This window comes from Muntiacus reevesi, chromosome 19 (genome assembly GCF_963930625.1).
Source record: "Muntiacus reevesi chromosome 19, mMunRee1.1, whole genome shotgun sequence".
NCBI classification, from domain to species: Eukaryota; Metazoa; Chordata; class Mammalia; order Artiodactyla; family Cervidae; genus Muntiacus; species Muntiacus reevesi.
The window spans coordinates 46,989,241-47,000,735 of NC_089267.1; the positions used below are offsets into that span (position 1 = coordinate 46,989,241).

General features: G+C 40.2%; 1 protein-coding gene across 1 annotated transcript in view; it reads left to right on the top strand.

Moving 5' to 3' along the window:
* The window catches only part of MCHR2 (melanin concentrating hormone receptor 2), an 88,189-nt gene extending 76,924 nt beyond the window's left edge, over positions 1–11,265 (top strand). The window contains 1 exon segment of the mRNA XM_065911407.1: positions 10,990–11,265. Within this exon segment, the coding sequence (XP_065767479.1) occupies positions 10,990–11,265 (276 nt within the window).
* The last annotated feature ends 230 nt before the right edge of the window (positions 11,266–11,495 follow it).

An 11,495-nucleotide genomic window follows, 5' to 3' on the forward strand; every position in this document is an offset into this window, starting at 1 on the left:
GTCCTACACAGTAATAACATAAAATAAACGTCATTCTGCCCAAACCTAAATTCATTACACTGCGAACTAAAATCCTTAATCTCCCCCATCAGCCTCTGCTCAGCTTTTATACCCCATTTATGGCACCCCCACATGGTTACCCAAGCTAGGACCTATGGGACGACAGTTAGAGGTATGACTGACATTTCAGTCAACACTTTGGAAATGCTGAAACATATGCCAAATATTCATTTGATTAAGGCAGTTGACAAATCTATGAACTGATATCTATTAAAGACAATAGATTGGATTAAGCCAAATTGAAATAAAACCTCTGTCTTTTGTTACAATCTTTGTCATTCTTTCCCTGTCAGTTGATTATTTGGTGAAACGTCTTTTGATAAACTAATTTTTGACTAATTAATTTCAGAGGATTTGTTTCTTTCAGCTAATTAACCTAGAGGTGTAGACCCACTCTGAATACCTGGACCTGAAAATCCACCTAATTCAGATTCTCTAATAAATTTTAAAATGGCATTTTAATTTGGCACTTTATAAAGACAATAGGGTCTCTGAAAATATGTATACTATGGAAGAATGCAATACAGCAAAGCTAACTTCAGCACAATTATCACACACAATAAACCATACAACAAGGATTTACAAACCTCAGCCAGACAACTGAGGAAAACATTTCTGCCCTAGTCTTGTCCAGATCTTCATTACCTTTGCCATTCTAGTTGTCGTTTTCCACTTTCCTTGTTCTATGTTTGAAAATACACCACAGTCTGCTCCGTGTGCAATATAATGATCACTTGTTTATACCTGGATATTTCAGGGATTATTGTGAATGAAAATCTGTATAAGAATTATCACCTCATGTAGAATTCACATGTAAAAACATTGATTTCCACCTGATTTTGTTCAAATTTCATATTCTAAGTTCAGGGTCGTTCTATAGCTTCATGTTTTCTATTGCAGGGATCTACAAATGTCTGGGCTTCCCCGCTGGCTCAGTGGTAGAGAATCTGCCTGCAATGCAGAAGACGTAGGTTCAATCACTGGGACAGGAAGATCCCCTAAAGAATGAAATGGCAAACCAGTCCAGTATTCTTGCCTGGGAAATCCCGTGGACAGAGGAGCCTGGCGGCCTACAGTCCTTGGATCACAAAGAATTGGACACTACGACTAAACAACAGAATTTCTGCTCACATTCCGGTTCTCCAGGATGCTGCCTCTGGGCGTGCTGTGCTGGACTCAGTGCCCCTATTTGGGGAGTCCCCTGGCCTTCTTTGCGTTTCAGTGGAAGTTCCATAAAATCCTGGTTTAAGAAGGAAAGGGTAGCTTCTTGGCTGGGTTCTCTCCAGACCGGGAAACTTCTGTGTAGCTCTAGTAAACGTCGTGCCTGGTCAGAGCACCCCCAGGTATCATGGAGACCCTATCATGGGCTGTCATGCAACTGAGGCTTTTATACAACAATGTGAATCTTTGCAGGTTCTCTTCAAATAGAATTTAGCACTTCCCCCCGAGACATACAAAGTGTGTGGTGTTGGGTTGTAGCACCAAACAGTACGATTATATATGAGGAAAAAAGAAAATTCAGAAGAATTTCTCCTGGTATCTTGCTCAAAAAGCAGGATAACTGCAAACCTGATCTCTGGCAGTAGCATCTGGAACTCTGTAAGTCCAAATGGCATTAGATTGAGAATGCACTTGGAACTGCCCACTAGAAAGGTACTGCATAAAAACCAGAGCTCATCTGAAAGTGACTTCTTATAAGTCAGCCATTTTGTTATAAGAATGCCTGAGAAAATACAAACAGTATCCTTCAAGTAACCTGTAGACAGTATCAGCACCTCAGCCAAAAGGAAAACTCCCAATAGCCAGGCATTTGGAGAGTCTCCAACATTCCCACAGTCAGCTCTGGGTTGTGCTCTCAATATCCAAATGTAGAAGTTTTCATGCCAATCCACCTCCTTGATTGTAGCCTCCACCCTCCATTTACAACATTTACATTTACAACATTACAACTCCATTTACAACATTGTGGAAACCCTACTTATTACAAGGCACTGTTCTCATGATGACCACTCGGAAATTATGTTTTCTAAAATACCAATAAAAAAGAAAATCAGGTTTTTCAGAGGTGAGTGCATAACACCATGAACCATGCAGACCTTTGGGAGAAACTAATCTCAAACACCCTGGAAGATTAATCCATTTTTAATGAAGCTGAAAGCAAGGATGCTGATCCAGTTGTATGAGCTCCACATGTGCACATTAATCCTAAATACACTTTTGGCTTTGTTTGGGAAGCAATTTCCACTTTCAAACTTTGGAAAATGTATCAGAACCGAAGGAGATATTTGCATTTAAATTATAGTACATGCTTTTCATATCAATTACTCTGGGGGGAAAAAAGACAGTCCTGATGAGATGACCAAAATAAAATTTACACAATATTACTTATACAGTTTGTTTTCAACATCCATGGAGCAAAAGAAAATAAAAGGCTGCCAAGAACAGAACATTGACTATAGTCACATAAAGAAAATGTGATGTGGAAACAGGATATACTTTCAATGCATTTCCAGAACTTTGTTACCAGTTAACAAAAGATTCTTATGGAATGAGTCAGCAGTGTTGACTTGCTGTTCAATCCGTAAGTCGTAAGTCGTGTCCAACTCTTTGTAACCCCATGGACTGTAGCCCATCAGGCTCCTCTGTCCAGGGTATTTTTCAGGCAAGAGTTCTGAAGTGGGTTGCCATTTCCTCCTCCAAGGGATCTTCCTGACCCAGGGGTCCAACCCATGTCTCCTGCATCACTTGCATTGCAGGCAAATTCATCACCATGGAACCATCAGGGAAGCCCCACCTAGCATCTGTGCTGCGCTGGACTTAGTTGCTCAGTCGTGTCCAACTCTGAGACCTCGTGGATGGCAGCCCACCTGGCTCCTCTGTCCATGGGGATTCTCCAAGCAAGAATACTGGAGTGGGTTGCTATGCCCTCCTCCAGGGAAGCCCCATCTAGTGCCTGATTCCCTATAAATACCTTCACTCTCCCATCTTTAAAAGTATAAAGTATACTTTTTGAAACTATAAAATTTATCCTTTAAAAATATAAAATTACCAGTTCCCTGAGCCCCGTATACTATCCTATTTTTTCCTTCCCTTCATAGCTAAGCAGTCTTAGTAACAGCCTCCACTCACTTTAATACTAGTAACACTTTTTTCTTACATGTTTATTGAGTAATGTGATTATAAAAGTAGTAAAGGCTAACTATGACAATTTAGTATGTATCTTCCCAAAATCTTTATTTTGTTTATACAAATATATAGACGGCTTTTTAAAGGAATAGACTATGCATATTATACTACAACTTTTCCTTTTTCATTTAATAAAATGTTGAAGATCTCTTCTGAGACCAAATATACAGATTTACTCCTTTCTTTTTAATAGTTGCATAATATTTCATGGCATGGATGTACTATATTTTATTCAACCCTCTTGATAGACATTCAGATTGTTTCCAGATTTCCACTACTATAACCATACTGCAATAAACTCACTCATACATATGTCTTCACATAATCACACTTTTATTTATGTTGCATAAACTCCCTGTTCAGCCTTAAACTTGCTACAATTAATCTTTTGCCCATTATCCCAGCTCCAGTCACACTGCAACAGCAGATGTCACCCAAAACCCTACCACTAACTCCTTCCTCCCCTGGAGTTCTATAGGAAAAGCACGCAAGTAGGAGCAATAGCCAAATGGGAACCAGAGTTTGATTATTTCGATAGTTGGAGAAGCACTCAGTATCTATCCAAGTCAAGTTAGTGCATTCAGCTAAAGCCAGGAGGCCTAAGGAGGCCATGGAGAACTGTGAAAGCCCTCTAGGGACATCTCTGGTGGTCCAGTGGTTAAGAATCCATCTACCAAAGCAGGCAACAGGGGATCAACCCCTGATCTGGGAAGATTCCACATGCGGCAGAGCAGCTAAGCCCATGTGTCATAACTAGTGAAACCCACACGCCCTAGGGCCCACGTGCTGCCACGGCTGAGCCCACACTGCATCTGGAGTAGCCCCTGCTCACAACCAGAGAGGGCCCACAGGCAGCAGCGAAGACCCAGCATGGTCAGAAATAAGAACATACACTTAAACCTGTGAAAGCTCAGGCGTTGTACCCAATCTGCAAGCTAATATGTTAGCCTCCTCCGGTGTCATGGATGCTGGCAGAATATGCAAGACTCTTATGTCAGCGACTAAAGATGCATCACTTCACTGCAGAGCAAACAGCCTGCGATCATGGTCACGTCAGCTACTTGTCGCTGGGTCCCGCAGGACATTGCAGAGTCACCCAGAAAGATGCTGCTCCCATGGTGGGTTGCATCACAGCTGAGAAAACTCAACTTAGGGGACCCAAATCTTTTATAATAGGCTGCAAATAAATCTGCCTGAACTCTGCCCAAAGGAAGACTACCTTTATTGTACTGGAGAATAAAAACCTTCTCGTTCCTCCAGAGAAAGACACTATCCTTATGTTCCAAGGCTTTTTCACTATAGAAATAGCCTTTAAAGTATATTCAGTGCCTCATCTTTCAAGAGGTATAGAGACGCAAGAGACCCAGAATTGTCTCCAGTAGCAGCTCTCACCCTCCCTCCAATTCTAAGATGGCCAATATGACAGTACAAAAGTTGACCTCAGTGGAGAGTCAAGAAAAAAGAAAGAAACAAGAGAGTGGAGAGTGGAGGAGAGCTCAATTTATCACAGGGAAGCAGATCCTGATCAGATGTGCTTACCCCACTAGGGAAAGCGGTAAGAAGAAACAGCCTGTCACACATAGGCTCAGGAAACACACATCTTCCTCATGCCCAAATAGGTTAAATGGTGCCCTCCGCCAAATCTATCCATTCCCTAACTCCTAGAAACTGTGAATGTTACTTTATTAAAAAAAAAAAAAAAAAAGTCTTTTGAAATGTGATTAAGTTAACTTCTGGCCTCCAGAACTGTGAGAAATGAAGTTCTGGTTTTTAACTCCTCATGCTCAGCTGTGTCCTACTCTTTGCAACCCTGATGGACTGTAGCCCACCAGACTCCTCTGTTCATGGAATTTTCCAGGCAAGAATACTGGAGCAGGTTGCCATTTCCTACTCCAGGGGATCTTCCAGATCCAGGGATCAAACCTGCATCTCCTGTGTCTCCTGCATTCGCAGGCAGATTCTTTACCACTGTGCCACCTGGGAAGCCTCTGGTTTTTAAAGCCACCCAATGTATGGTAATGTTATGATAGCCACACAAAACAATATATTTCTGACCAACATCGTATCTGTTATTTCTCCCCTAGCTTGGACTTCTAGAATCCAATAAAGTCCAGGAGGTCTTCCTACCATTTATGAATATTGAGAGCCCAGACTAAGTCATACTCTTTCAATGCCTACACTTTAAATACCTTTTGCCACATTTTCCCTATACTATCCCTTTTTCCTCTGTTGTTCTCAAGAGTCCTTCCAGAAACAGCTAGCTGAATTTTTTTTAAAAAGCTGTTGGGAGATTTTTCTTGATTTATGTAGTTCTATTATTGTTGGTTGAATCAGAATGCCTCTCTTCTTTCTTTCCCTGGGACCTTTGCTTTCTGACCTAGAAATTTTTTTTTACTAACATCTATCTACAGATTCCACCTTTGTTGACTTCTTACAGAAAATGATACAAGATGAATGGGTTTCACATCTGCCAAAACAAATCCTGTCCACTTTCCCTTCCCCAGAAAGGGTAATTCTCACATCCAGGCTCACCATCCATCAATCCCATCTCTAATCCATGTCTGAGCACATTGTATTGGAATGCTATCGGACTCCCATTTAATACATCTCATGGTCTCTCTTTCTGAGAGTCCTATCACCATAAATCTCCCAAACAGTCTCCCTTGGGGCAAAGAGCCAAATCTGCCTCTCTACACGTACTGACCACAACACCTTAGGACTTCCTTATTAATAACTGATGGATTCTCTGCTGATATTCCCAGCTTTCCAATATCAAATTTTCCAAATCTTTTATAACCTCTAGTGGCTGTCTTACTCACCAAGGGTATGTTCCCCAGTTTTTCTGTTTGTTGACTCCTTGCCTACAGCTTTCAAGAGCACTTTTCAATAGTTTTATGTGTTCAGGTCAGAGAGAGAAGCCTTCCCAGTTCATTCTCCAAAATCTTGAATTTTCTTCCCTAGTTCTATCTTTAAGCACATTTTGATAGGCATACATTTTCTTCTCCCTTTCATCTGTGACTACCTTGGACTCAAAGTTCAGTCCTTTCCATGAGAAAGCGTCTCTTTTTTCATTGTTTCTCAATCAACTCACCTTCTCTGTCATCTTCCACTTTTTCTAGAAGCAAGACCTAAAGCTCCAGTGTTTTGATAACTGTGTCATTATTCTGACTGTCTCTGAACAAACTGACTCTTGTAGACAATGTTTCATAAACAGGGCTTTTAAATTTCCTCTTAGCCCTTGGGTTTTCTAAAATTCCTTATAAGACTTTTGTCTATCATGGACCCAAGAACATAACATCTTTGCTATATAATCCCCTTTCCTCTTTATCCCTTTATTAAAAGATATTCCCATGCCTCTGTGATTAAATCCACAGTCTGAGCTCCTAAAATCCTCAACCCAGGTAATATCACCATTCAGAGTCAACATGAGAACATGCGGGATGGAGGGATAAGGCAGCTCCAGCAGCCTTTGGATAGATCAGAGCCCAAGTCCCTCAATGGCCTGGAATTTGGTTAAACTAAAATAAGGAAGGGCGACTTGGGAAAGCAGTCTAGTGCAGCTAACTATGCCTCACTATGGCCACCTCCGCCTATGCCTAAAAGGGAACTGTTTCACATGGTGGTGCTTGCTCAAACACAAAGAATCTAGGTGTTTTACACTTTAAGGGACTTACTTTTCCATCTTAACTCAGGAAAAAAGGATAAAGGAGAAAATAAACTTTGGTATCAACATTTTTTCTATTCCCAAATGCCTTCTAAAAAAGAGGAAAGAAGAAAAGGCTTATATCGCTTACATACTCTCTCTTCCCAATAACCTAAATATCAGCAGCATCTAGGATGCAGCCTCAGCTGTACCAAGAATGCCAATATCTTTAACCCTTTGATCCCTCAAATGCCCTTTCTTATGTATATGCCTATTTGACCCTACCCACATTGGACACCCAATATAATTTGGATAAATTGACAAACATTTGCCCATTTTACCCCTAAAACCCAATAGTAAGATTTTTATCTAATAAACAAGCAAAAATGTACATGCAAATTGAAAAAATGCTATGAAAGCAATAAATAGAGAGTTGTGGTACACAATAAAGGAAGAGACCTACTACATATGACCCAGAAATTCCTCTCATGGGTATATATTCAACAAAAGAACAAAAACACCAATTTGAAAAGATGCATGTACCCTCAATGTTCATAGTAGCATTATTTACAATATCCAAGATACTGAATCAATCCAGGTGTCCATCAACAGATGAATGGATAAAGAAGAAGTACCTAAATACGATGGAATATTACTCAGCCAGAAAAAAGGAGATTTTGCTATTTGAAGCAACACAGATGGATTTGGAGGGCATTATGCTACGTAAAATAAGTCAGACAGAGAAAGACAAACACTGTATGATATAATTTATATGTGGAATCTAAAATATACAATAAAATAGTGAATATAATGAAAAAAGAAGCACTTACAGATATAGAAAGCAAACTAGTGGTTACCACTAGAAAGGGTGTGGAGGGGCAGCATGGGTTTGGGGAGTGGGAGGTACAAATTACTGGGTGTAAGATAGACTCGAGAATGTATTGTATAAAACATCATATTCTGGGACAAGTCAACTGTTCTTCCAAATAGTTCCAAAGCTATTTCTTGAAAAGGCAGTTACTCACGCTCACCAACAACTCCAGTGGGTCCTGTTTTGCAGAGTTGGAATCATCCAGAATGAAGATTTCCCAGTGAAGTACACTCTCTCAATCTGATCATTTGATCTACAAAATACATGGGTCTTTTTCAGAACACTTCAGAACACTAGTTCTTCATCATTACCCGAGAAAGAAGAATTTATAATATTTAGTACCCAGACCTGTTCAAAGCCAGCAATGTCTGAGGAAAAGAACATAAAGAACTATCCATACATTTCTTTAGAACTATCCTCCTACCAGATATTAACAGATTACTATCAAGCTCTACACATGAAAGTCTCTAAAATTGCTCCCTACAAAAAACATCTTTAACAAATTACATTTTAAAGCTGTGCTCTGAGTTTTTGTTTGAATAATACAAGAAGTGGTGCTATGAAAGAAGTTTCTGAATTTCCTCTAACACCATTAAAAAAGTTTTATGTGTATATAGTTTAAAATATATATAAACACTGTAATACACATAAAAACTCAGTTCAGTTTCGTTCAGCTGCTCAGTCATGTCTGACTCTTTGTGACCCCATGAATCACAGCACGCCAGGCCTCCCTGTCCATCACCAACTCCCGGAGTTTACCCAAACTCATGTCCATTGAGTCGGTGATGCCATCCAGCCATCTCATCCTCTGTCGTCCCCTTCTCCTCCTGCCCCCAACCCCTCCCAGCATCAGGGTCTTTTCCAATGAGTGTGTGTTTATATATACATATAAGCATATACATGAAAATATTTACAAAAAGGGCAACATTTTCCTAAATGGACTGATGCCTAAATTGATAAGAATTTATATATTCAATTCTTCTACAAGTTTTGGTGAGGAACCATTTTATATGTACCCATATAAACAAACCATCATTGTAGCTAAAAATATAGAAATGGTCTCATTATACAAATAATATGTCAGATCCACTAAAATAGGATACAACTTGTAAGCCACTTCGATTTTCTGTAAAAGAAATATAATACTGAAATAAACAATATCAAAAATAACAAGATGAAAAATAATTCAAAATTTGAAACAAGATTGTCAGATGAAAAAAAAGCTGCGTGTTCAAATAATCTTGTGTCTGTTGTTAAAATGAATGTATTATATGACAATTTGGAACATGTTTCTAACCAAATGAAGTTCTATTTATAGGTAGTCAAGTTCATGTGCATGCATGTATTTTAATATTTTAGAATAATACTGTTTTTTCTGGGAACGTGAGAGATAAAAATACTGAAATTATTCCACGAAACAGATGCCTTTCCTTAGAAGTTGCTTTTGTTAGAAGCCACTAATTCATGAGCTGACACCTTCAATTTACTTTGAAAGAGGATAACAATAATATCTACTACTTATTAAACATCTAACTTGCCCCAAACTTTACAAACTTTTTAATAATAGCTCTATTAGAAGGGCAGTATCACCCACATTTTACAGATGAGGAGACAGCGGTTCAGAGAAGTAAGTAGTCAGCATCTCTGATGGGAACTGAGATTGAAAGCAGTCTGTGTCAGTACATCATGAGGTGACGTGGCCCTACCCCCGTCACCTCTAACACTGTCTCATGAAGTCACAGTGACGCTCCTGAGTTGCCTTAGAGGAAAGGACGACAAAATTTCTGATGAGGCAATGCTCCAGGGGCCCCACCCTGCATCAATCCAAACAGCTTTCAAAAAATATTGAGCCCCATTGGTCTGTACACCTAATTCTGACCTAAACATTCCCAAACTCCAAACCTGCAGAAGAAGTTGCTATGGCTCCTCCACCAGCCCCCACTTCATCCATTCATTCATTCCTTGAATGTTCATGTGAACTCATGTGTGTGCTTAGCAGGAAAATTAAAAATAAGTAAGACATAAGGTTGAGATTTTTTTTTTCTTATTTCCTGAGCTAAATTTGTATTGCTACAAACTTCCCTCCTAGAACTGTTTTTGCAGCATTTCATAGGTTTTGGATTGTTGTGTTTTCCTTCAAAAAGAACACAAGAAATGGTGGTGAGGATGTGGAGAAAAGGAAACCCTAGTACACTGTTGGGAAACAGTATGGAGGTTCTTCAAAAAAATTAAACACAGAACTACTATATGATCCAGAAATTCTACTCCTGGACAAATATTTGGACAATATGAAAGCTAATTCAAAAAGATACATGCATTCCAATGTTTACAGCAGTATTAGTTACAATCTCTAAGATATGGAAGCAAACTAAATGTGCATCAACAGATGAATGAATAAAGATGTGAGAAACACACACACATATACACACATACACACAGTGGAATAATACTCAACCATAAAAAAGAAGGAAATTTTGCCATTTGCAACAACACAGGTGGACTTGGAGGGTATTAGGCTTAAGTGAAATAACAGACAGACAAAGACAAATACTGGATGATACACCTACATGTGGAATCTAAAAAATACAACAAACTAGTGAATATTGAATACATTAATTATCAAAAATAGAAACAGACTCACAGATACAGAGAACAAACTAGTGGTTACCAGCAGGAAGAGGGAAGAAGGGAGGGGCAATATAGGAGTAAGGCAATGGAGGGTAGGAGATTAAGGGATACAAATCATTATGCATGAAACGAACTACAAGGATATACCGTACCACATAGGGAATATAACCAATATTCTGTAATAACTATAATTGGATTATAACCTTTAAAACTTGTGAATCACTATATAGAACTGTAACATATTATATTGTACATTAACTATACTTTAATTTTTTAAAAAAATAGCTAAGACATAGACAAGCCCTTCAAACATTTACATGCACTCAGACCAGGAATCTGAAATTCAAGTACTTTTGAAGTCCAGGTAGATAATAAGAATGATTGAAGCCAGCCAGATGTAAGTAGAAGGCAGTGCAGAAACATGGGCTGATGAGGCATCCCAGAAATTAAATCCTACAGGAAGCTGCTACCACCCATCTGACTAGGAGCAAACGGAGGGCCCCCGAGCCTAGACCTGGGGCTGGGAGCTGGACCTGCAGGCGGGGCCCCGGCAGGGCCAGGAACTGCAAAGGAGACACAACCGGTGGTTTTCCTCTCCCAGCTCCCTCAACTTCCTCCCATCGGCCAAGCCTACTGGAAGCCAGTAAGTACGGAGTCTGATGCGCGGGCCTTGGGACACAGAACAGAGCTGGAGAAGGGCACAGCCCGGCTCCGACAGCACAGGCAACCGACCCGCGCAATCCAGGTTCACTATAGGACTCCCGAGTCCCAGACCTCCGAGCGGCCCATCTTCGGCCATGCAATCAACCTCCCTACCACCGTCTCCACGCCCTGCCTTGTTCTGCCTTTGTCTGCTGCAGATGTTAAATCGCAATGACTACTTGTTCCATAAAGCCATTCTCTGCTTGACCCGCCTCACCCTCGAAACACGTGGCTCCAAGCCCCAGCTCCACTTTGCCATCGACTCCCAGGAGGGCCTCCTTCCCAGTGAGCCTGGCCTGTGAGTTTTTCAATCAGGTTTTAAATTGCTGGACCTGGACACTGTCACAGCTCCATGCGAGTTCTCAGCATGCTGCCAGCGGGCATTGCTGAAAGGCTAACATTTGG